This window comes from Helicoverpa zea, chromosome 13 (assembly GCF_022581195.2).
Source record: "Helicoverpa zea isolate HzStark_Cry1AcR chromosome 13, ilHelZeax1.1, whole genome shotgun sequence".
Lineage (NCBI taxonomy): Eukaryota > Metazoa > Arthropoda > Insecta > Lepidoptera > Noctuidae > Helicoverpa > Helicoverpa zea.
The window spans coordinates 122,846-149,424 of record NC_061464.1 but is presented as its reverse complement, the minus strand read 5'-3'; the positions used below and the strand labels follow the sequence as shown (position 1 = coordinate 149,424).

The window sequence follows — 26,579 nt, the reverse complement described above, 5'->3', positions numbered from 1 at the left end:
TATTAACTTTTCTGTATGCGTTACGATTAAGCAACAGCGAGCGGTGCAGTGACGTAGCAGAGCGCGCAACACAGTAGTCAATTTCGATGCGCTGTGACTCACCTCGGTGGCGCGCGTGGTGGGGTCGCTTACCGCGAATCCAGGCGTCCTCGGTTCGAATCCGGGTGGGAAGCAGTTGAGGTTGCAGCGCACAAAAGCTATCTGTTTCTTTCTTGGACAGCCCACTGGGCGGGACCAGTCCTAACAAACTCTTCAAGAGTAAACGAGAAATGGATTTTAACTTAAACAGCCAATCACAAATTAACACCTTAAGTAAACGGTTAGCACGTCCACACTGTACTCAGTCACAGAACGGAATGAAATAGTAGAATCAAATAGGTCTGGGATTAGTCCAGATGATAATGATGATGTTTAAATCAAACAAACTAGTACCTACTAATTATTTATCACCACCCTACCTATGGAATTATTTCAATCAATTAAACAGTAATAGAATCTGTAGTTTATAGGATATTGTAAGAGAGGTCAGTTGCTAGATGTAAAGTAGAACACGCGAGCAGTTGTGTATAATGTTTTTACTTGTGCTGTACCAACAACGGAATGACTAACAATTAAATACGTTGGTCACAAACAATTGTCTGGAATAGAGTTTCGTTTACATGTTAAGAGTGGTTGTGGTGCGCAGGAATGGGGCGGGCCGGGCGCGGTGGCGGCGGGCGCGCTGCAGCTGTCGCCGCCCGCGCTGCACTTCGGGCGCGCCGCGCTGGCGGCCGCGCACGCGCTCACCGTCACGCTCACCAACACCGCCAACACCACCATGCACCTCGCCTCCGTCGCCGGCACCACGCCGGACTTCCACGCCTCCTTCTTCGACTCTAAGGTACAACACCTCTTATTTCATCACATCCCGAGTCGCAAACTTGTAAGTACTGCAGCGGAGTTGTCGCCAATCCTCTAGTCTAGTATAAGGAGGCACTCGCGACGTAGTAGTATGTGGGATACATACTGAACGACACTGGACATGTTAGCTGTACAATATATTTGTCGGAGAAAACTGAAATTACCCGAACAGAACAGTCATCATCACCTGCTACGGCTTTATTCGACATTGGAGTATGATGTACGACCGTAAGGCATGGACACGACTGTATCCTAGATCCAGTATCCACCGATCAGTCAGGCCCTTCTTTTTCTTTGCTTTTCTCATATGCATGAGCCCATTTTTTCTCAGGCCCACAAAAGGGTAAAACCTAGCAACTAGATGAATTCAATATGTATGTGCAAAGGATGATGGGCAATTTTGTATGAACCCTGGCCTGATAACCAATAAAGTTCTAATGTATATTATATTATTGCTTATACCCTATAGTTACTGAAATAAAACGGTTCATGTCAAGAATCTACCGGAAATAAGTACAGTCGGGCACAAAAGAGTTATACTTTTTGCACCGATTTTTTTTTTGTTTAAAATAAAATCCATACTAGAAAAATTCATTGTATGATGTATTTTCGTCAACTTATCACTTTTTTAAATAAGCCTAGGGTAGATTATCAATAAAAATCGGTCTTAACTAGGCATAATTGTTTTAATAGCAAAACAAAACATAAAAACTTTTACTTCTACCACCGTATACTATTTCCATTATTGGAGATAGCATTTCCTCGTTCTGCGGCACCAGGATAGTCGGCCTTGGGTTGTCGAGTTATTAGAAAAGTAGCGACCCACCCCAGCTTCGCACGGGAAAACAGTATTTACTCACTATTTAACGGATGTTATTACACATACAAACCTACCTCTTCAATCACTCTATCTTTGAATATAATAATATATTAAAAAAACCGCACGGGTGGTCAGGTCCGCAAAGATAAATGAGGGGTTTAATCAGTATTCTTAGACTAAAGTTATTTAAGTTGTTTATCAGCTTTCACAGAGTTCTCATCATATGGCACATCAGGCTTGTTAGCCAGGACAGTTGACAGTCATTGGTGATGATAGATTGATGCCAGCGCACCTCCAATTCCATAGGATTATATTTCAAAGCAAGATGTATTATCCTGGCCATTAGATGATGCCTGTGCAAGTACTCACGACAAGTATTTGCATGAAATGGGCTACGAACTTGACTGAACTGATTTGAAAAATCTTTCAGTGCTGGAAAAGCTACGTTATTTATAATAAGAAGATAGGTAGGTTTTCTTTATATACCATACGTGCCAAAGTGGTTTAATTCCATAGGCAGTCGTAGGCTTACAGGACTGATATATTCCTTCCCCAGTGGTTAACAATGTTCCACCCATAACAAAAATTGAAGTTTAGGGTATAAGCTATCATTTGATGTGCAAATGGATATTATTGGTTATGCCGGTCAGACTCACTGAAACGGCGGAATACGTACACCTTATGTTGTGAATGCTACCTGTATTTTTTTTTAATATGGACACATGCACCTTCTGTGATACGTCCTGACTAGGGCATGCAAATTCGGTAAAACAAAAATTACCGGTAAAAATTCGGTAATAAAAATATTTTTACCGGTAAACCGGTAAAACGGTAATTTTTGTAATTTTTTTAAAATGTGATATTATAACAATAAGATTGGGTAGTCTTAAAGCAAAAACTAAATAAATATGCAAAGTATAAGGTGGTAAACGTTTTTTTGTGTCGTGGGCCGTAACAAAAAACATGTCAGTACCATCCGTACGCGATGTCGCCGACAAAATGCAAGAGAAACGGCTGCGATGGTACGGACATTAAAAAGGAGTGACACCTGAGGACACCGGCAGTGTGAATGTGATACTCAATCTCAATATACCCGGTCAAAGGCGCAAAGGCAGGCCGAAACCGTGGTGGTTGAGTGTCGTAATGACATGAAAATCTGCGAACTCGAAGAGGAAGATGTCTATTCAGGAGGATAGAGCGAAGTGGAAGAAGGAAGATACGGAAAGCCGACCCCGTCACAAGACGGGATAAACGCTAAGAATTACCGTAAAAAATATGTTTTTCATTGAAGGGAAAGCCCTTTTTTATGGTAAATCATCAAATGACAGACTCTTTCTGTCTAATACCCATGTTTTTTAGTAGGCGTTTTATGGACCAGGGTAGCGGTAACTCTTTCGAACAATCCCGCGGCCCCGGCAGGCCTTGGCCCTGCTGGGCCCCACTGGGTTTGCTGACATCTCCCTGAGGAGCCCGTGGAACAACGCGCGCCGCTGACACGGGTCTGTTGTCTATGCAGACGGTGGAACGATGAGCCACTCGAACTCACCGCCCACAGACCGACGCCTACGGTGGCCGGGAGTCGTCTCTCGACCCTTGGCGCCCGTGGTGTCTTCCTGGTCCACTACAGCGGCTGGGATGAGAGGTGCTACTCGCAGTCGCTCCGCCGTCTCCTTCTCGAGCATGACTGCTTCGCAGAAGGGGCGACGGCTTCCCATTCCGTCTAGCTCCGGACCATGGCTTGAACCAGGGAAGGACGCGAAAGGTCGCCGCTGCCTATTGCCTCGACGACAACACGGCGGTACCCTTCCCAGGCAGTGCACACCTGGACTGTGTGCTCCACCTCAGAGCAGTCCGCATGGTGGTGAAGTAAAAGCCCTTGCTCAGTAAGGTCATAGAGTAGGTAAAATAAGCATTAGCTACATTTGTACCTAGTATGAGCTGACAGCTATGAGGAAAAACAGAATAACTGAATGAATACAATTTGTTTAGATTTTATAAATTAAGATGAGAAAGATTTGTATCTAACCTAGAGATAGTTAAGGACACACAAGTTTACTTTTCTAAAAAACAGCAACTATAACACTCTTACAATACGTAATGTATAACGTACAATACGTAATGTATGTTATATGCAACATTACATTATATTCAGGCTACAAAACAAAGATTTGACGTTAAATGAACAATTGCTATATTTTATCAGAAAAACGTAAAAACCGGTAAATTACCGGTTTCATATTATTTTTACCGGTAATTTAAAACCCGCAAAAATGGGCGATTTACCGGTAAAAACGAAACCGGTTAACCGGTATTGCATGCCCTAGTCCTGACTGATATTGGCAATAATAATGGCACTTAAACATCTCTCCCATACAAAATGAAGTGTTTCAAGTCCATACGCTGTGCCACGCTACCAAGTGTCATATCTTCGTTCTCCGGTGGTTCATAATGTTTTGCCCATAATAAACAAAACCGGCCAAGTGCGAGTCGGACTCGTGCACGAAGGGTTCCGTAAATTACAGTTAAATCAACCTATCTCAAAAACTATAAGAGATACTTTGATCAAACCAAAAATCGTTGAAAGAGTTAATTAGCATGCATCACCTCTATTTTTTTTAGAATTTTATACCCCGTAGTTATAAAAATAGAGGGGGGGGGACATACTTTTTACGACTTTGAGAGCTGATATCTCAAAAACCGTTCACTTTAAGAAAAATGTTTTTTAGAAAACTTTATATCATTTTAAAAGACCTTTCCATTGATACCCCACACGGGTATGTACATCGAAAAAAAAAATTTCATCCCTCAGTTACATGTATGGGGGGCCCCACCCCCAATTCTTTTTTTTACTATTTAGTGTCATATTTTTGTAGCGGTTCATACAACACATATTCCCATCAAATTTCATCACTGTAGTACTTATAGTTTCCGAGTAAATCGGCTGTGACAGACGGACAGACGGACAGACGGACATGACGAAACTATAAGGGTTCCGTTTTTGCCATTTTGGCTACGGAACCCTAAAAATGAAGCTTAGGATATGAGCTATCATTTGATATGCAAATGGTTTTCATTGGTTATGCCGGTTAGACTCACCAGAACGGCGGAATACGTACACCATACGTTGTAAATACTAAATGCTAAATAATCTTTTTTTTTCAATAAACTTGAAAAATATGGGCACAGACACCTTCTGCGACTCGTTCTGACAATTATTGACAATAATATAATGCACTTAAACATCCCTCCCATACAAAATGAAGTGGTTCAAGTCCTTAGGCTGTCCTATGCTATCAAGTGTCATATCTTCGTTCTCCGGTGGTTTACAATGTTTTGCCCATAATAAAAAATGAAGCTTAGGGTATAAGCTATCATTTGATATGCGAATCGTTTTTATTGGATATACCGGCCAATTTTACCCATCATCCTTTATACATACAAACGTCCCGTTTTCCGGACTTTCTGTGTGAACGCACATTTAATTGAGACAAAGTCAAAGTCATTGAAATAAAAGAAATAAGTAGGTAAGTTAAGTAATTGTGACACTGTTATATAAATAGTATGGAAGCATCGCATAATGAAATAGAACGCCGACATTGTGGTTTGTTATCTGACATACATCACGTAGGACGCGAAGCTCCGAGCGCCGCCGGGCTTAAGGTCACCAGGTTACACACCGCTGAATGCCTCTGTGCTGCTACTGAGCAGGCTCAGTCAGTGCAGGCGCTCGATAATTGTGTAGGTAAAACCCTCAACAGTGAGTCGGTCGAGAGAAGCCAGCTCCAAAGTTTACGTTGCAGTAGAACCAGTGGAACCACAGATGTGAACGCTTCCATTTTGTTTATAGTTCTGAAACCAAGCAATGGTAGAAACCGTTTATTGGCAGTGAGTCACACTATAAGTAAAATGAAGCAAACATTCGAGCGGCACTTGTTTACTTCACCCGCGCCGAGAACATTTCACGTATCCATGTTAAGTGCTACTTTATTTACACACTGTAATACATGGACGGACATTGTCGTCATACGTTTCGTAGTTATTGTTGAAAAACACTCATTTTTTTTCCATAAATCTGAAAGGAGTCGGAACTTTGGAAAGTTTCGAGCACACTGAGGATGCTTCACATTTGAAGCAGCTGCACATCTCACGTCTCCTATCTGATAAAGTCACCAGTGTTCCTGCGACTATTGGCAACGTGAAATACCTCCCAAGATCATTTTATATTGGTTTTATTTTTAATCCATTTCCCGAAAAGTAAGGCATCTCAATTCTTAGCAGTATCCTCTAGACACCGATTTCTAAAGCGACGTAGAAGTATATTATTTAAACAAAAAAATATTTTTCCATGATGACATGATGATACTTTGTTTGATAACCAAAAACGATTAAAGAAGTTGTGTGTGGTGGTCCAGAGCGTGAGTGCGCTCAACGCTCAGGCGGATGTCAAGATAATCAATGTTACACATTTTACATAAGATGTTATCATTATCAGCGAGTAGCGAGTACGTTACGAGGCGCGTTGTTTACAGTGTGACGCGACGCGCGTATCTCCCGCTGGCGCGCGCTTTCTCCGACGCAAACAGATGCATGCCATGCTTGTTTATATTTAGCCTCGTCGCCGACTACAACACTATCGGCACCGGCTACGTTATCTTGCCTATGTGGCTATATTATGTTATCTTATGCCTAGGAGGACCATGTGCAAGCTTCTATGGCCATTGAAAATGATACGTAATGAATACGATAATGTAGGTTTAATACTGTTATAAAATAGTGAGGTGAGTTATTGTGCGTGCAGACGCTGCCGCCGCAAGCCAACACGTCGTTCACGGTGGTGTACCTGGGGCGGCGCGAGGGCCCGGTGTCGGCGCACATCTACATCCACACGTCGCTGGGCGTGCACAAGTACCCGGTGTCGGCGGAGGGCGTGGCCAGCCAGTGGGGCGTGTGGCCGCTGCTGGGCGTGCGCGTGCCGCTCAACGCCAGCGTCGAGCCGCTGCTCACGCTGCACAACCCCACCGACCACACCATACAAGTGAGAGCGAGCGTCTGTTTCCGTATTCATTAAACCTATAGTGCCTCATTTGTACCGGATAATTCTTCCACCTGGTACCGCCGTCTATGACTCACATCGAAGAACATTTAGGCAAGAACATTACATTGTATAGAATTGATGTTTTATCCATATAATAAGAGGCGGCGCTCTTTTCGTGTGATGTTGGTGCGGCGTGGTGATGAGGTGTGAGTGTGCAGGTGAGCGAGGTGTACTCGTCGGGCGCGTGGCTGGGGCTGGAGCTGCCGGGCGGCGGCGCGCGAGCCCCGCGGGAGCTGTGGGCCGTGCCGGCGCGCAGCTCGCGGCCGCTCGTGCGCCTGCGCCTGGCGCCCGGCGCCGCCGCCGCGCCGCTCACCGCCTACGTGCGCATCAAGGGCAACATGACGGGCGGCGGCCTGCTGGTGTGCGTCACGGCGCGCTCCGTGCCGCCCGGCGAGCACCTCAGCCCGCTGCAGCTGCGTCTGCGCACGCGCGGCTCGCTCGACCCGCCCGACGTGGTACGTACCGCCGCCGCCGCGCCCGCTGCCGGCCGCGCGGCCGCTGCGTGACACCCGTGCGTGTTGCAGTTCGACATCGAGGCCGGCAACAGTGCGGGCACGCCGGCGCCGCTGGCGGGCGGCGTGTGGGCGCCGCGCTGCGGGTCCGCGCCGCCCACGCCGCCGCCGCCGCCCGCCGACCGCGCGCCCACGCACAACGGACAGAGCGACAAAGGGATGGCTAACGGAAACGGTGACTCTTGTTCCTCACTGCCTCGTGTGTGTACACCGGTGTGTGTGCGCTCGCTGACGTGTGCGTGTTGCAGGCGCGGCGGCCGACGGCGTGCGCGTGACGCTGCTGCGCGCCTCGCTGGAGCCGCACCAGGCGCTCGCCCGCGCCGCGCACCTCACCTTCGACTGTGAGTGTCGCCGCTCTGTGTGCGCGCTGGCGCCCGAGCCGCTCTAACGCTCTCCCGGTGTGCAGACGCGGCGCTGTGGGGCGCGGCGGCGGCGGGCGGCGCGGGTGCGGCGGGCGCGTGGTGCGCGGGCTGGCTGCGCCTGGGCCGCGCCGCGCTGCCCTACAGCGTGCGCCTGCTGCCCGGCACGCTGCGCCTGGACCCGCCCGCGCTGCAGTGAGTACCGCGCCTGGTCGCCGGCGGCGCCCGCGGCTCCTGCTCACGCGCCTGTGTCCGCAGCTTCGTGACGGCGGCGCGCGCGGAGACGCTGGAGCTGCGCGTGCACAACGACTTCCCGACGCCCGTGCTGGTGACGGGCGCGGCGCTCAGCGAGGGCGCCGACCTGGTGGAGCTGACGTCGCTGACGCCGCTGGCGCTGGCGCCGGGCGCGGGCGGCGTGGTGGCGCGGGTGCGGCTGCGCGGGGGACTGTCGCCCGCGGCGCAGCTCAGCGCGCACGTGTCGCTGCGCTCTAACGTCACTGACTACGAGGTGCCGCTGTACGTCTACTCTGGACAACTGCAAATTGTGAGTCTCACATCCCACACTGCTGACCAAAGATAGTTTCCCATGGGAATATTTGTCAACGGCTATAATAATAAAATAAAGAGGAATGCTTATTATTATTAATTACTAGCTTCCGCCAGCGGCTTCGCCCGCGTGGTGTGTTGATAAAAAGTAGCCTATATGTTGATCCAGGGTATTACTTATCTACATACCAAATTTCAATCAAATCGGTCCAGCCATTTTTGCGTGATTGAATAAGAAACATACATCCGTACATTCTTACAAACTTTCACATCTATAATATAAGTAAGATAGGAAGTAGTATTTATTGATAAATAACGAGAATGTTTCGCTTCAGGAATGGGATTGGCCGAACTCAGAGGACGGCGAGCTGCGGCTGGGGCTGGTGGGCACGTCGTCCACCCGGCGCGTGGCGGCCACCGTGCGCAACCCCGCGCCCGCGCCGCTGTGCATCACCGACGTGGCGCTCGACCTGCCCGGCGCGTCGCTGGCGCTGGCGCCCTGCGGGCCCCTGCGCGCGCCGCCGCCCGGCCACGCCTGCGTGAGTAGCCAGTGTGCGGGGTGCGGCGCGGAGTGGTCGCGCGGAGTGTGACGCGCCTGTGTTGCAGCGCTGCGTGGCGGCGCGCGGGGCGCTGGGCGCGCTGCTGACGGTGGTGGCGCCGGCGCGGGCGGGCGCGCTGCGCGGCTCGCTGGCGCTGCGCGCGGAGGGCGCGGGCGGCGCGGCGGTGTCGCGCGCGGCGCTGGCGCTGGAGGCGGCGCCGGGCCGCGTGGCCGCGCTGCCGCTGGCGCTGCCGCGCGTGGCGCCCTACGTGTGGGCGCGGGCGCCGCTCGTGCTGGACTGCAGCATGGCGCAGCGCATGCGCGTCACCGGCGTGGCGCTGCCGCCCACCGACCCTGCGCTCTCTTATGAGTAAGTTTACACATTGCTCAGTTTTGGTTTTATTTAGGTTCTTTTTGTTTCGTAAACATGTTGTCCTTGAAATTGTACATTTTATCGCCATGCGCCCTTGGATATTGTCGTTAGGGAATTTTTTAACTTTTAAATTACTGAAAAAAAAAAGTAGTGGTGGCCTAGTGAGTAAAGAACCGACCTCTCAAGTATGAGGGCGCGGGTTCGATCCCAGGTCAGGCAAGTACCCATGCAACTTTTCTAAGTTTGTATGTACTTTCTAAGTATATCTTAGACACTATTGGCTGTGTTTCGGATGGCACGTTAAACTATAAGTCCTTGCTGTCATTGAACATCCTTGACAGTCGTTACGGATAGTCAGAAGTTAGTAAGTCTGACACCAGTCTAACCAAAGGGTTTCGGGTTACCCGGGTAACTGGGTTGAGGAGGTCAGATAGGCAGTCGCTTCTGGTAAAGCACTGGTACTCAGCTGAATCCGGTTAGACTGGAAGCCGACCCCAACATAGTTGGGAAAAGGCTTGAAGGATGATGATGTGTACATTACAAGGAAAAATACGCAGGTAGAAAATAAAGTAAAAATCTTGAATAAAAACAAACTTACTGTATTTTTTATTGTTTTGGAATCATCAGTCATGGAATGTCATTAGCATAACACGACAAAGAAATGTTGTTATTACATATTTATAGTACCTACTCCTCATCATCAGACGATGTCGATGATGTCAGTCCAAGTTATAGGAGTCGTAGTAATGTAGGAGTGGTGTCGGTGTCAGGGCGGGCGCGGAGGCGGAGGTGTGGGCGGGGCGGCACGCGGTGGGCACGGTGGTGTACGCGGCGGAGCGGCTGTGCGCGCCGCACTGCTACACGGGGCTGGACGTGGCGCGCGGCGACGGCGCCGCCTGGCTGCGCCGCGCCGCGCTGCGCCGGCCGGCGCTGGCGCCCGACGCCGCGCTGCTGGCGGCGCGGCGCGCGCTGTACGCGCAGGCGGCGCCGCGCAACGTGTCGCTGCTGGTGCACACGTCGCGCGCGGTGGCGCTGGCGGCGCGCGGCGTGGCGGCGCCGCAGTGGCCGCGGCTGGCGGCGGCGCGCGCGGACGCGGGGCTGGCGGCGGTGGGCGGCGCACAGCCGCTGCTGGTGCGCGCGCGCAACCCCTCCGCCGACCACGCGCTGCTGCTGCAGCCCGTGCTGGCGCTGCCGCTCGACGCCGAGTGAGTCACAGCCTTACACACTAGTTTGAATTCCACATCACACTATATAGACCACGAAGCCTTCAAAAATAGTGAAAAATGGTTTAACAGTAAAAAAATGATAAGTTAAATAGCAAAATTGTACTTAATAAAAACATCTACAACTTTTGTATTTACAATTTTGTCACGTAAAGTAACAAAAAAAATATTTTTGACGTCGTTAAAAAAAGGTAACAAAAAAAGGGTGCTAAATAAAAAGGCTTCTTTTTAATATCATTATTCGCCACCAAAAATGTATGTTGCCTTCTAAATTACTAAGTCAGCCACAATTAATAAAGCGTCGAGCATCTTAACAATACTATCTTAGCCACGAGTTATCTTCCACTCTAAATACAACTCAGCAAGATGGTTATTTTTTTGCATCTAAATTTGTAACATGCATTCTAACAGTAAACTTCTTAAATACTATTAAGTGACATCATAAAAATATTTATTTAGCTTCTAATTTTTTAATTCGTACTGAGTTTTTTGTTTAAAATATAACACATCCCATATTAATTGACCCAACATGGAAGTAAGCATGCAACATGCAGCAAGCATGGCTTCTGTCACGGCTCCGGCGCTGCGGGGCTCCGGCGGTCCCATGCGAGCTTATCGTCGCAGATGGTTTTCACGCTCACCACCGCAGCTTCGGCTTACTGGCCGGCGGAGCCGGCCTGCCTCGGCCGCGGCGGCGAGCGTTGAAACTACCTGCGCCTCAGCTCGCAGGCCGCCTCGCCCCTCCGCGCCTACGCGGTTCTGAATTGCACTCTAGGGGTAGGGCAGACAAGACTACGTGGAGTCGGTTTTGCAGCGTGTTTTCGTCACTAACTTCAATTTTTAATACAATATTTTTTAATTGAAGGTTATAAATGGGAATATGCTAAATAAAATGAATCCAAATTAAATTCTACCATCAAAAAAAAACGAGCCAAGAACAACGTTGATCTCGTTTTTCTTGGCTCGTTTTTGGAAAAATGACGCCGAGTACGTAAATTAGATGACAATGTATAAATAAGAAGGACAAGTTACAATAATTGATGATCTTTTATTGAAGCTTTCTAGTAGATGGCGTTGTAAAAAAGACGAATTAGTTTATTAGAGGCTATGTCATTTCCTCGTTGCTTAGTTATAAAATTAGAAGTTTAATCATGTGTCCAATAAATAATTTTGTGGCTAGACTTATAATTTCCCAAAAAAAAAAACAAGTTTTATATTTTTATCAATTTAAAAAAAAAAAAATTTCTACGAAATTTCATGAAAACTTCTGTTATTACGTTCCAAATACACTGTAATTTATTTCCTGATCTCTCTCCGGTGAAATATTAATTTTTCGCCTTATTATCTATGGTTAACTAACATTTATTTTTCATCCCACCATCTCGGAAAGAGTAGTTTTACCCTTTGATATCTGAGCGCAAAAGCCGTTTTTATCCTCTAGAGCGGCAAAGTGATTTGAATTTAGAACATCGTGTGCAATACTCCATTTGTGACAATCTTGATAAGACTTTTCAAACAAATACACATTAAAGAAATAAAATACTGCTTAAAATAATTATTCAATTAATTGAGTAATTTTTATTATTGTTTTTACATATATTTTTAACCTCGTTTAATTTTAAAACTGAGTTTTCAAATAAATGAACTTTAATACGTACTTCTTTTTAATTTGATACTCATATGTGCGCGCCATTTTGTTTTTTTTGCATTTAGTAATTTCCTCGATGAGGTGGGATGAAAAGTTACGTGTTGCACTCGAGTGCAAAGATTTTTCGCCTTGTGCTCTTTTGATTCCCTCGCTATCGCTCAGGATTCTAATTACACTGGTCAACAGTGGTTTTGGTGCCGAAAAGCTGTATTATTTTTTTAATTTAGGACCCTATAGTAATTACATAAATAGCAAAAATTTTGATTTTCTACGTGTAGTTTTCTAGATTTTTTTATTAAACAGAAAAAACCATAATTACACCAAAAACAACATATATTAAATTCTTATGTACACAAAAACTTCTTTTTACGCGATTTTCGTGAATGAGGAGTAGCAGGACAATCACGCTGCATCCCCCAGCAGTAGTCAGCCATCATATGCTGATCCCATCGGCCTTGGTACCTCTCTTCCATAGTTTTTAGGTCCTGATGAAACCGCTCCCCTTGTTCTTCGCTATAAGAACCAAGATTCTCTGGAAACTGGTCAAGGTGACTGTGGAGATAATGCACTTTGATGGACATGTTACATCCTAAGTTTTTGAAATTCTCCAGCATGTTGTTAACAATTTCAGAGTAGTTACTAGACTTGTGATTTCCCAGAAAATTTTTTGTAACTTCAACAAACGAATTCCACGCAAGTAGCTCCAAACTGGTCATTGAACTTGAGAAATTAGTATCAATTTATTAATATTCTTATCTGTGGTCCATCAAAAATACCCGCTTTTATCTTTTCTATGCTTAGACTACGAAATTTTCTCGTTATATAAGAAAAACATTGCCCATTTTTATCTAACGCCTTCACAAATTGTTTCATTAGTCCTAGTTTAATGTGCAAGGGGGGCAATATAATTTTATCTCTTGGAACCAAAGATGGGTTTATTACATTCTGCTTTCCCACTTCCAACATCTCACGTACAGGCCAATCTCTATTTCTCCAGTGTTGCTGTTTAGCACGACTATCCCACAGACAATAAAAACATGGGTATTTGGTGTATCCACTTTGCTGTCCTAATAAGAAGTTAACCATTTTTAGATCTACACAAATGCTCCATTTGTGTTCATTATATTTGATTTTTCCTAGAACAAGTGCAATATTTTGATATTCTTCCTTTAATTTGGTTGAATGAGCAATGGGAACTGAACCAAATTGGTTGCCATTGTGTAAAAGAACACACTTAAGGCTTCGTTTAGAACTGTCTATGAAGAGACGCCATTCACTTGGTTGGTATTTTGAAAGACCCATTTTGAGAAGTAGGCCTTGCACATCCGAACAAAAAACAAGATCATTTTCCGAATTAAAAAATGGTAGCAAATCTTGCTCTCTTGTACGATAGAATGTCACTTGCGTACCTGACGCCAACAAGTTTTTTTCTTTTAATCTAGAAGCCAACAACTCTGCAGATTCTTTAGGTAGTTCGAGATCCCTTATTAAATCGTTTAATTCGACTTGGGTAAAAGGTTTTGGCTCTGAAGACGCTGTTTCTTCAATGTCACTATCGCTTGACGCGTTACTATCGGTTTCTTCACATGATGATTCATAGGTAAAACAAAACGTTGGAACAGGTACTTCCTCTGAATGTGGTAAAGGTCTTCTAGCCGATTGTAAGTCTGGATAAATCATTTTTTTAACGTTAACACCATGCAAATTGACACAGCAGAAGTAACAGTCATCGAAGTGATTTTTTGGTTCTCTCCATTGCATAGGCACCCCGAACCTCATACGGCTTCTTTTACCACTGACCCATTGTCTCAAGTGTTCATAGCACATTTTACAAACAATTTGCGGTATCCATGGCTTGTTTTTATCTTCAATTTGCGAGTTAAAGTACGAAAAATAGGCACTTTTTATAAAATCTGTAATAGGTTTCCTAAACTTTTTGACTGTATATTCCCCACAAATGTAACAAAACATATTTGGATCATTGACACAACTTCTACGCGATGAAGACATTGTATCAAAATCGATTTATTTATTGAAAGAGACAAATAAGACTTGAAACCGTGCTCACGAAAGTACTATTTACTGCAAAGTTAAAAAATAGAGGGTAGACAAAAAACTACACGTAGGAAAAAAAAAAAAATATATTTTTAGTGTTGTCAATGCACACCTAATACAAAACCGTAAATGAGATCTCGGCACCAAAAATTTTTTTTTCTTTTGTTGACCTGTGTTATTGAAACACTCGCTACGCTCGTGTTTCAATTTTAGAATCCTTCGCTTGCTCGGTCATAAAAATTGAGCCCGCGGTTAAAAAGCAACTTTGCACTCTTGTATAACAAATAACTATTATTATTATTTAATTTTTATGTTTGTTTGGTTCATTAAATATGTGTGAGGTGTTTAAGGGGGGGGAGGGAACCGAGTCAAATATCATCTCATCTTAGGGTGCGTCCACATCTGGCGAATGCGCCGCGAATGCGCAGCACGCGAGCCGATCGCGAGCTGTCCGCGAGCTGCGCGCGTGCAGTCACTGCAATAGTTCGGTGCGCCTCTTTAGCGCAATTCACGCAAGGCTCGTATAGAGCGCGCGAGCGGCGCGCGAGCGGCGCGCGATCTGCGCGCAATCAGTTCTCGCCCTTACAGTTCCGTATATTGGCTCAGTACTATCGAAGATGGCAGACGTCGCGCGCCGCCTGCGCGCCGCTCGCGTGCGGCGCTTAGGTCGCGCGCGAGCTGCGCGCGGGCGGCGCAGAAGCGGCGCACGAACAAAAATGCACGCGCGCAGCTCGCGAACAGCTCGCGATCGGCTCGCGTGCTGCGCATTCGCGGCGCATTCGCCAGATGTGGACGCACCCTTACGCTGAAGAGAGGGGGGGCCTCGGCAAATATATATATATGTTCTTTTTGGAATAAAACAGAGACCAGAGATGATGTAACAAACATAAAGTTGAATAATAATAACAAACATTAAGTTTCCCAACTCCTTTTTTGATCTCGATTAATGATTAAATTCACTTATAGAATCTTAAAAGCTTTTATTTGTGTAAGGTTGTCGGTTCGTTAAGACGAGTAAAACAAGTGCTCTCATTGGTATCTGAACATAAGTGCGAACAATCGTTAGTATGCCTCGAATGACAATTTATGTATGTATGTTATGAAGGATTCTTTGAACTCAATCTTGAAGTAGATATCTTCCACTACGTTAAAGGAAAATGAGCGTTTTGGTCTACCTCTCCTCTAGCATTAAGAGATATATCAATAGAAAGCTGGTGTTATGTAGAGTATTTTCTTGTATGGCGGCGATTGTCATTTGTTAGTATTTAGGGAGTTAGAACGTGTTTAGTGAAATAATAACTATGTCTAAAATATGCTGTAGCTTCTAAAGTACTGACAATTTGTTGGAGGTATATTAGTACGAAATGTTCTATTTAAAAAGGCCTTTCCAGTGATATATAATTCATTACTAGAGAAGGAATCTAAGAACTTGAAACTAACTATCGATAATATAATCTAAATTAAGCTCTAGTCTATCTGTGACCCACGGATGCCTCTCAAACTGAAGGGCAAAATCTACAAAACCGTCATAAGACCTGTCGTCCTGTATGAATCAGAGTGTTGGGCATTGAAAAAGAAGGATGAGAAAAGAGTGCATGTAGCAGAGATGAGAATGTTGCGATGGATGTGTGGGGTTACCAGAATGGACAAAGTGAGGAATGAGTATATCAGAGGAAGCCTGAAAGTGGCGCCAGTGACAGAGAAAATGAGAGGTCAGCGTTTGTCCTGGTATGGGCATGTGATGAGACGGTGTGAAACGCATGCCACAAAGAGTGTGCTAAGTATGAATGTGGAGGGATGGAGAGGCAGAGGTAGACCGAGGAAAAGATGGATTGATTGCCTGAAAGAGGACATGAAGCAGAAAGGAGTGGATGTAAGTATGACGTCTGACAGAGAGGAATGGAAGAAAAAGACATGTTGCGCCGACCCCAAATGACTTGGGAACAGGACAGGAAGATGATGATGAATCTAAATTAAGCTCTAGCTTCTAAAGTACTTATACCTAATTCGTAGGAGCACTAACACTCGGGCATGGTTAGTCCGCCTAAAAGCGAGAGAGACAGACATAAAAAGTGAAAGGCACACAATCTTTCTTCCTACTATACGAATGAATATTCACATTAAAATTATTTTACCACTCAAAGTCGTTGTCACGTAAAACTTTCGCCCGTATACCGACTTTGCAGGCAACCAATTTTTTTAATGCACATTTATAATATAGGTATGAAATCAAATGAAATCGCTTATTAAAAGTTACTTAAAAAATAATTAGACGTTATTCTAAAGCCAATATGGCGGATCATTCTAGATAGAGGATTAGTAATTATTTTGATTGCATTTCTGCAATATGAGTATGAAATGAAAGGGCTCATTAATAGAAAATTGATTTGTACGGGTAACATTTGGTGAGATGAGCGTTGTCAACAGTGGTATGGAACCAGACTAGGAGAGGAAAAATCTCTAAAATCTAACTAAACGAAAAAATGCGAAACTAACTATGCCAAAAGCAATTATGCGAAATAAAATTCTGCTATCTTAAAAGTATGTAACTGTAAAGGGCTTATAAATATTCGGTGAAACAATAATTATGCTAAATATTTTTTATGCCTTAAAAACATTCGCGCGTGTGCGTGTGTCGCAGCGCGGAGTGCGCGGGCTGCACGTGGGCGCGCGACGCGTTCTCGCTGCAGGAGTGGCGCGCGGCGCGGGGGCACGTGCGCGAGTGGCGCGAGCAGCGCCCCGAGCCCGGCGCGCCGCCGCTGCTGCTGCTGGCGCCGGCCGCCGAGGCCGAGCTGCGCCTGAGCTTCGCGCCCGCCGCGCCCGCCGCGCTGCGCGCGCAGCTGTTCCTGCGCAACAACCTCACGGTGCTGGAGACCGTGCTGCTGGCGGGCCAGGGCGCCTACCCCAGCTTCGAGCTGGGCGGCCGCCGCCCCGGCGCCGACGCGCCGCTGCTCTTTGAGGTCAGCCTAGTGCATTATTACGCGTTGCTTTTTTAAAATATACTCATGTTACGTTGAAATTACTCTCTTACAAAAAATATATACAACGTTATTTTTTGTTTATGCGAAACCTGATACACCACGGAGGAGAAAAGACTAGCGGAGATGCCCTAACGAAAAATCTCCTAACAAAGCAGCGCGCCAAAATTCGGGTGAGCGGGGGACGAGGAACGTTACTGTCTCCACCCGTGCTCCACACTTATACGCCTTTTATGGGAAGCCACCCATTTTTTGTAAATCCATCTAGCGTGGAATAGGATGATTAAAATCTAACCCTAAACTAACATCGACCACTAGTGACATACTCAAAAGTAAAGTAAATACTCAAAATTAATAATTCTTTTAAAATAGTAATTCAATTAGAAAGTTTAAAGAAGCATTCATTTGAAATGAACGAAGAAAAAGAGAGAGATAAAAAAGTTAAAAAATTAATTGTTATATAAGTATTATTTTGTGCAGAGAACTTGCCCCACAACAATTTATTTACTCCTCCAGAAATGAAATAGGTATCTAGGAACCATTAAACGGAGACTCGATGAAAAATCATTTTTATTCACCACGGGTCTAAAATACCCCCATGGTGTAATTTAAGTATCAACTTATGGCATTGTGTTAGTTCGTCTACTAGCCACTATGGCATCACAAGCACGAAAATTCGTTCTATTTGTTCTAGAACATGTCTAAAACCGTGCTGCGATGACTGTTGTTATTTTCGATGTTGCCACATTACGAAATTCACCAAGAAAAATGGGAATTAAAATTATAGGGACAGTGTTTATCAAATTAGAGTTTTCACAACTATATCATAACGGCGCATCCACTAAGTGGCTGACATTATGTGTGTCCGATGTTGCTCTGAGTAAAGGTACATTCAAAAAGTATGTACGGCAAGAGAGATATACCTATGTAAAATATTGCTGATCTATTAATTTTATAAAGAGGAAAACTTTGTTTGTTTGTTTGGTTGTGATGGATAAACTCAAAAACTACTGGACCGATTTTAAATATTCTTTCACCATTACAAAGCTATATTATCTGCAAGTAACATAGGCTATATTTTATCCCGGTGCGGGCAGTAGCTCCCACGGTACGCGGGTGAAACCGCGGGAAAACGGCTAGTGATGAATATAAATAAATCTACATAGTTAGAGTTATGATTAATTTTAAGATAATTGCAGCTTTTTTAAATAAGGCCTTTTTTAAGAATGGGTGATTGCATTTTCGATATCTGGTAGCACTTAATTTTGTAACGGGTCTCTCTGTCTTGATGAACACAATTTTACTTCAAATATACGTAAGTCGACTACTTACCGAAAGATGGTGTTTTTATAATATTAAATTTTCATGATAATATATCATATGTTTTGGTTTGTAAATAATCTATAAAAAAAACTTGTAGGATGCAAGGAAAAACTTGTAGGAAGCTGCTTTTTAAGGCAAAAATTGGTACCAATAATATACATTGATACAAGATTGATACGAAAATAATACAAATTCACTTAGAGGTTCTAGAAATGCAGCTATTCGACGACAGATGTCTCTAGCAAAAAATATGTTTTAAAGCTAAAATATTACTTACACGTGAAATGTTATCCTATGGTATGTTTGAGTTTGGATCCTGAGCAATTTCTACAATTAATGATAGCGCATTTCATCGTTTTAATCGAGTAACAAATAAAATCTGTTGAAATTGTGGTAAAAATACAACTATGACAAGATGTCAGTTTGATGTAAAGGACGATATATGGGCGGTGTCCAGCCACGCCTGCCGTGACGTAGTCGTGACGTATTTGACCTACCTGAAGGCGCGTGACCTACCTGCGTTAGGGCATCTCCGCTAGTCTTTTCTCCTTCGTGTGATACACCTATCTAGTATTTTTATGTAAAGAATCTATGTACGAAATTTCAAAACCGTATCATGAAAAAATCACAAAGTTATAAGCTTGTTAAGTTACGGGACTGTCCGTAAAAATACATAATCACAACAAAACGCACACATGCCGCGCAACGCGATAGCACTGCGCTCGCGCCCGCTATGAACTCGCCGTGACCTTTGTTGTGCGAGAATAAATGCCTATTTGTGGTGTCCAACATTCAAAGCTTTTAAGATAATTCTGGTAAAAAATATAACATGGTGTAAAAACTATTGCAATCGATTCAGTTACTGATTCTGAACAAACTATATTCAGGTTTTGCACAAACAAAAAATAATGTTGTATATGTCGGAGGCGTCATCAGGATGGCACTATCATCCGACATCAGTTAGGGTAATCAAGCAAAGAGATAATAGTAGGGGAGGCCTAGAAGGGATTTTGGGATTTACTCAAGCGCGGCAGATTAGTATATAGGGAGGTACCTATTACCCCATTTAACACCTCCACCAAATATAAGCCCTGTATATGTAGCCGCGTGTCTAGAATAAAGGATCAGATTAGTAAAAAAAAAAATATCATCTGACATTCTCCAGCGCGTCAGATTAAGATAGGGTAAGTTAGTTATATGCTAAAAAGTGTATATTCCACTAATCTGACAATTTGCGATTGACGATAAGAAGTAGGAAGGTTACAAACTTGTAAAAAAAAAACTTCATCTTGACTTTCTCGAGCGCGGCTAATTTTTTTTTATTTTGAAGGGAATAATTCAACGTTCACGAAAAATATATAATCTGACGATTCCCGTAAGCCGAAGTAAGGAAAATTAATCGATAAAGTTTAAAGCGTGCAGCTACGTGATGCCGGTATTCTCCTCCCAAGTTTCTATTCCTCTCTCTCTTTTTTCAATTCGATTCATTTGCAATAAGTGTTGGTACATTTTGGTTCTTAAATAATCTACACTAATGTTATAAAGCTGAAGAGTTTTTTTGTTTGAACTCGCTAATCTCAGGAAGTCATACATAGTATGCAGATATACTGTTTTTAACGAAGACGATTCATTTTATTGGCTACTTTCGTTAAATACGTGTTCCTTCCAGTTGCATTGCTTGTCTATCGTGATACCGAGAAATGCCATTTCGTATACTTCTTGTAATTTATGTCCTCTATAATTACTCTTTATAGTCTTCTTTTTATACAGTCGTGGTGGCCTAGTCATCCGGTTAGACTGGAAGCCGACCCCAACATAGTTGGGAAAAAGGCTAGGCAGATGATGATGAGCCTTATTTTTTATCTATATTTATTAAATTGAATAAAATTAGTTTTTGTAAGATTTACGCGTAGATTATTTCCGTCAAGCCATGTTATTATAGATTCAATTGTATTGTTTATGTCACATGTATATTTATCAATGTCATTATAATTCAATGTAATTATTATAGAAATGTATGTAATGTATGAGCAGATTGGTACACTCCGCCAATAGCAATTTCATACATATCATTGGATAGGCCTTTTTATCTAGAACAACCTTTATTATGACAGCTTTGTTGAAATGTTTGTCCGTTCTGGGATATAGATCAAAAAGTGTGTAAAAGTTAAAACTAAATAATCTATTGATATCTCAAGTTTTAAAGGAATACCAAAGTGCTACAACGTGTATGTCTTGTAAGTACTAAGTACTTGCTGTGCAGACATTGGTGTCCTTGTCCCCTATGTTTTAGTATTTATTTGTTTGTTATGTTTGTATGTTTTAGTATTTATTTGTTCCCTATGTAATTTCATACAGTTCAATAATTTAAAGAAAGTTTTTATATTGATTTATTTAATTCAGAAATGAAAATTGGGATGGAATTAGGTAATCAAAAGTGTTTCTAATTTAAAATATAGGTAAAATTTTCTAGTTTGACAAAAAAAAAGCTACTACGCACCTTGGTACTTTTCTTGTTAACATTTTTGACCTCGAATTTATTCTTTAATGAAATGAAAAATATTATCACTACACATAGTATAAAAGAAAGTCGCTTTTTCTGTCTTTATAACCCTTTGTACGATTAAATCTTCAAAACTATCACCGCTTTACCGCCGCCCCCGTGCTCACTTCATACCAACAAAGGGACCCAATAAATCACTTCTGCGCAGTTGAAGGTCAGGGCTCAATATCATTGCCGATGATTATAACCCCGAACGATAAAGAGATGTTATAAGTTTTACCTGTTTGTGGCATCACAGCCCTCGAACGGATGAAGCGATTTCAATTTAGTATTTTTTGATTAACATATACGATTAGCCGGTAACAAAATAATAAACGGTTTAAATACATTACTAAATAATATGTTCAATAAAAAATTGAAAAGGAAGTTAAGTGAAGTTTAATATTTCTCTAAGTATGGTAAAGAATAAGATCAATTGATAATTTTGCTGATTGTCAGCACACGTCTCCCGACCACTGTGAGAGACGATACGATGTCGAGCGATGCTCACAGGTGAGCGAGTGCGGCGGCACCGTGCGACGCACCATCGTGGCGCGCAACACCGGCCCCGTGCGCCTGCGCCTGCGCGACTGGCGCGTGGCCGGCCAGCCCTGCCAGGCGCGCGGCTTCCGCCTCGCGCCCTGCGCGCCGCTCGCGCTCGCGCCCAACCAGTCGCGCGCGCTCACGCTCGCCTTCCGCGCCGACTGGACGCTCGCGCGCGTGGCCGCCACGCTGTCCGCGCGCACCGACACCGCGCGCGCCGCCTTCACGCTGCGCGCCGCCGCGCCCGCGCGCCTGCTGCCCCGCTGTGCGGCCCAGGCGCCGCGCCCGCCCTGGGAGCCGCCCGCGCGCGCCGCCGCCGCGCTGCTCGCCCTCGCCGCGCTCGCGCTCGTGCTGGCGGCCGCCGCGCTGGACGCCGAGCGCGAGCTGCGCCGCGCGCGCCACGCCCGCCCGCCGCCCGCGCGCGCCGCGCCGCTCGACCTGCGCGCGCTCGCCCGCCCCGCGCCGCCGCCGCCGCCGCCGCGCCGCCCCGCGCGCCGCCGCCGCCGCCCCGACCTGCCGCCGCCCGACCCGCGCGCCGAGCGCCGCGCCTTCGAGCGCTGGCGCGCCGAGGTGCTGCGCCGCGCCGACCCCGGCGAGCCCGAGCCCGCGCCGCCCGCGCCCGCCGCCGTAGCGCCGCCCGGCGACCCGCCCGCGAGCCCGGACTGCTTCGACGCAGACCCCGACGCCGAAGACCGCCCGCAAGTCAGCGGCGACGAGGACGCCGCCTCTACGGGCTCGGGCTCGGCGTCCGCATCCTCGTCTTCGCCGACCGTAGACGACCGCGACGACGCCGACGACGGCGACGAACCGGAGAGAGAACCCGAGCAAGAAGGACCACCGCTCAGCGCCGGAGAAGATTCTCCGCCCGTGACCGGCCGCCGCGGCGAGAACAGTCGCGCCGGTGCCGAGCCAGCGCTTCGCGCGCGGGGCCGGCGCGAGGGCGCGGAGACGCCGCGCCGCCTGTCGCGCTCGCGCACGGCGGACGCGGAGGCGCGGCGCGGCGCGCGGCCGGCGCACGCGCGGCGCGACAAGCCCGCCAAGCGCCGCGCCTCGCGCCCGGCGGCGTCGCCGGCGCGGGCGTCGCCGGCGCGCGTGGGGCCGGCGCCGGCGGTGCGCTGGGGCGCGTCGTGGAGCTCGGTGGTGGCGCGGGCGCCGGGCGCGGCGCTGGCGCCCATCGGCTCGGACGTGCGGCGCCGCGCGGAGCCGGAGCGGGCGCTGAGCGGCGCGGGCGACCACTCGCTGTTCTACTTCAACGGCGACGCGTCGCACGCGTGCCGCGACTCGGACTTCTCGTGGCGCCCGCCGCCGCCGCCCGACCGCCCCGCCTTCACACCCGCCAGAGACTTCCTCGGTGAGTCACGTCAACATATTGTCTCATTTTTTAAACGAGAACATGCATTCCCAAATTCACCGATGACAATACATAGTTAACTAAAAAACGTCATTATAAACCGAACATGGCGTATTAAATGAAGGGGTTTGCTGAATGGGATACGAAAAAAAACACGTGACCGAAATCCAATATGGCGACCGTCCCAAGATGGCGGATTGGTTATTTGAAATGCAGGCTGCATATCAAATGGTTTAGGTATATAAAAAGCATTTAATTTAATGAAAGAAAGCGTGAAGCGTTTATGTAATCTTTACTCTGTCTGGGCAAAACGCTCGACGCTTTCTTATTTGTTTATCTATTGTATTTAGATATGTTTTGCCGCATTTCATTTTATTTTAAATGGAAAGTTACATAAAAATTGTTTAACTTTAAGTGCCTCGTGAAATGGCGGAGGTTGAAAATGAACAAGTTTATGTAATGTACTGTTTGCCGCCAGCCCCGGGCGAGGAGCGCGCGTCGGACGGCGGGCTGCGCTCGCTGGGCTCGGTGTGGGGCTCGGCGCTGGAGCCGCGGCCGGCGGCGGCGGCGTGGCTGTGGGGCGGCTACGCCGAGCCGGCGCCGGCGCTGGCGGGCGTGCGGCCGCCGCCCGGCTTCGGCGCGCCGCGGCCCGTGCGGCCCTACGACCCCTTCCGCTCGCTGGCGTCCATCTGGGCGCCCGGCGCCCTCGACTGGCGCCCCGAGCCCGAGCCCGAGCCCGAACACTAGTCATCGCCGCACTTCCCTACGACATTGTCTGTTCAAGACTGAATTAAACTTACACTATCTCAAATGAATGATGAACACTAATTTGTTTCATTTTATTAATCCTCCTAAAGTTGCTGAGCTACTTCTGTCAACTTGAGTGTTTAGTCACTTTGAAACTGTTTATGGACTGTATGTATAGTGTTGCAAAAAAACCGTTTTTTTCTAATGTGAAAAGTCAAAGTCAAATCATTTATTTCATTTAGGCTTTCACAAGCACTTATGAACGTCAAAAAATATAAATAAAGTTGATTCTAGTTGCCCATTCCAAAAGTAGCTTCCTATGGAGAAGAACGGGCAAGAAACTCCATGGTTACTCTTTTTAAAAATAATAGGTATTACAGCTTGTATGTATTGATACATACTATAATAACATGCGAAGATCATGTAGAATCACAATAGACAAAGAATATGAGAATAAATAATTAAAAAAAAGATTAAAATGCTACATGGTGTTCACATTTACAAATCAGTTTATATTTTTGTACAAAGTTACAAACAAACAATCAAAAGAATAACACAATCTTACTAGCGGGTGTAATTTTAAATTCGCTACAATTTGATACTGTCAGTGCGTCCTAAGGAGCAGGACCAGCATGTTTCCAAGCATTTTTATCTTGAATATAATCTTCTAATTTATAATATGCGTTTTTACAAAGTGTGGCTTTTATATGAGTTTTAAACCGCATGTCATTTAGTTCTAGAATGTTGTCTGGTATTTTATTTTAATATAACATTTGACACAATATCCCATGAAAGATGTATGTACTTTAGATAGTCTAAACTGCGGGATAGCTATTTTATTTTTATTTCGAGTGTTATAATTATGTCTATCACATATTTTATCAAACAAATGTAGGTTTTTCCTAACATACATGATATTTTCATATATAAATTGGCAAGGCAAGGTCATAATATTAATGTTTTTAAACAGTTCCCTAAGAGATTCACGACCACGTAAGTTGTACATAGCTCTGACAGCTCGCTTTTGCAAGATAAATATGCATTCAATGTCAGCAGCTCGTCCCCACAGCAGAATGCCGTACGACATGATGCTGTGGAAGTAACTAAAATATACCAGTCTAGCTGTTTCTACGTCCGCTAGCTGCCTCATCTTTCTAATAGCATAGGCGGCCGAGCTAAGACGACCCGCAAGAGATGTTATGTGGGGTCCCCATTGTAGTTTTTTATCAAGAGTGATTCCCAGGAAAACTGTCTGATTTACAAATTCTAGTTTTTGACTGTTGAGTATTATGTCACATTCACTACTTTTTACATTTGGCAATGAAAATCGAATGCATTTCGTTTTTTTTTTCATTAAGAGCCAAGTTATTTGCGTTGAACCAATTTTGGACCTGGATAATGGAATTGTTTACGTCGTCTAGGTTACGTCTACGCCGATCAATATTAAAAATAAGAGAGTATCATCGGCAAACAACACCATCCTAGGTTGATTATCAAATAGATAGGGCAAATCATTAATATAAACTAGAAAGAGGAACGGACCTAATATGGAACCTTGTGGTACGCCCATTGCCATCATTGAGCCCAGTGAAAAACCGTGTGCGTTCGCGCAGCGGAATGTTGTTAATTTAAAGATTTTAATTATGCAGATAATTAGTGTAAGACGTCCTATAATTGTGTATGGTAAATAAAAATTTGTGTATGCAGCCATTGTGGAGAAATTCACCAAAAACAGATTCCGCTGGGCGAACGTTGGCGAACGTTGTCCTGGCGGAACTTTTTTTAATCCATAGACTTTAGAAGAAAAGAGATGTGTCCGAAAATTAGTGTGTATTTGTGTATAATTGATTATGTACGAATGAAATCAGTGCATGCATAAACTTCGGAGTAATTAAAGTTTCCGCTACGCGAACGTTTGGCCATTAGCTAGTTTTCATATAAAGCGCTTACTTATAGAGCTGTAGATTTTTACGTACGTTGTTTTGAATTTGTTTAAAAAACAGATTTAGAAAAAGTCGTAGGGTTTAAAAGATAAAAATATAAACGTAAAATACACTTATTCGGTCTTAGTTCTTAAAGTATGCAGTTTGGGGTCTAGATTTTCACGTTTACACAAACCTTGTAAGTGTCTCCAACATGTTGCCAAGTATCAATGATATTCCGTTAGTAATTTAAAAGTTATAGGACATTTTACCATGAACAGATCACTGTTTACAAAGCAGTCGAATATCACGACGTTCTAAAGGAATTGCATGGTAAAATGTGTGCCAATAATTAGTTTAATCTTTCAACTATTCACTTGCAAAATTTCATGTCATTAAATTCAGTAATCAAAGAAAGACAATTATAATACTGACGGAGCATCGAAACCCTACATAATCCGACCAAGTTCGGATAGCTACAAAAAAGCGGCCGTGCCATATGTCTAAGCAACGTTCTTAACTTGGAAGGTTAGTATATTTATTAATATGGTACAGTTGCGTACACAAGCGTTAGGAAAAAATAAAACAATTGCATTTCTTGAATGAAAAATATTTTTTAATAATAACGCCACTATCTACGACATTTTAGTTAAAATACGTAATTTTTAATCACGCAGTTAAGTAATTGATGTAAGTAATAATAATAAAAATATTTTTGTACACTTATATTTAAATAGAGAAGTACTTGTTAATTGAAGATTTATTTTTGTCGTAGATAGTGGCATTTTTGGTATTTATTTATTTTCAAGCATATAATTTACATTTTTAAATATTAAATATAAAAATAAAAAACATTTAAAAATATAAAAAATAGGTTGCCACCGATATCGGGCACAGGGTCCAAGGTACCGGTGGTTAGGGTCCCAGAGACAGAAACCTCCTCACAATACGTGCCGTATCAAGGAGTACTGCCTTCTGAATCAGTCCCTTGATCCAGCCGCCCAACGAGAGCCTCCTGAGGTGTTCGTCGAGGCTCTTGGCTATTAAACCATTGGCCGTAACGACAATCGGCACAACAACAGCCGTGTCGACACTCCACATGGC

At 44.9% G+C, this 26,579-nt stretch overlaps 1 protein-coding gene across 1 annotated transcript in view; it reads left to right on the top strand.

The window, feature by feature from the left end:
- LOC124635997 (transmembrane protein 131 homolog) overlaps positions 1-23,630 on the top strand; it is a 32,631-nt gene extending 9,001 nt beyond the window's left edge. Inside the window, 13 exon segments of the mRNA XM_047171959.1 lie at positions 686-880; positions 6,519-6,755; positions 6,974-7,270; positions 7,340-7,502; positions 7,576-7,668; positions 7,734-7,881; positions 7,945-8,230; positions 8,568-8,771; positions 8,773-9,140; positions 9,914-10,348; positions 16,711-17,029; positions 21,426-22,806; positions 23,285-23,630. Of these exon segments, the coding sequence (XP_047027915.1) occupies positions 686-880; positions 6,519-6,755; positions 6,974-7,270; positions 7,340-7,502; positions 7,576-7,668; positions 7,734-7,881; positions 7,945-8,230; positions 8,568-8,771; positions 8,773-9,140; positions 9,914-10,348; positions 16,711-17,029; positions 21,426-22,806; positions 23,285-23,553 (4,395 nt within the window). The 3' untranslated portion in view covers positions 23,554-23,630.
- Positions 23,631-26,579: the final 2,949 nt, after the last annotated feature.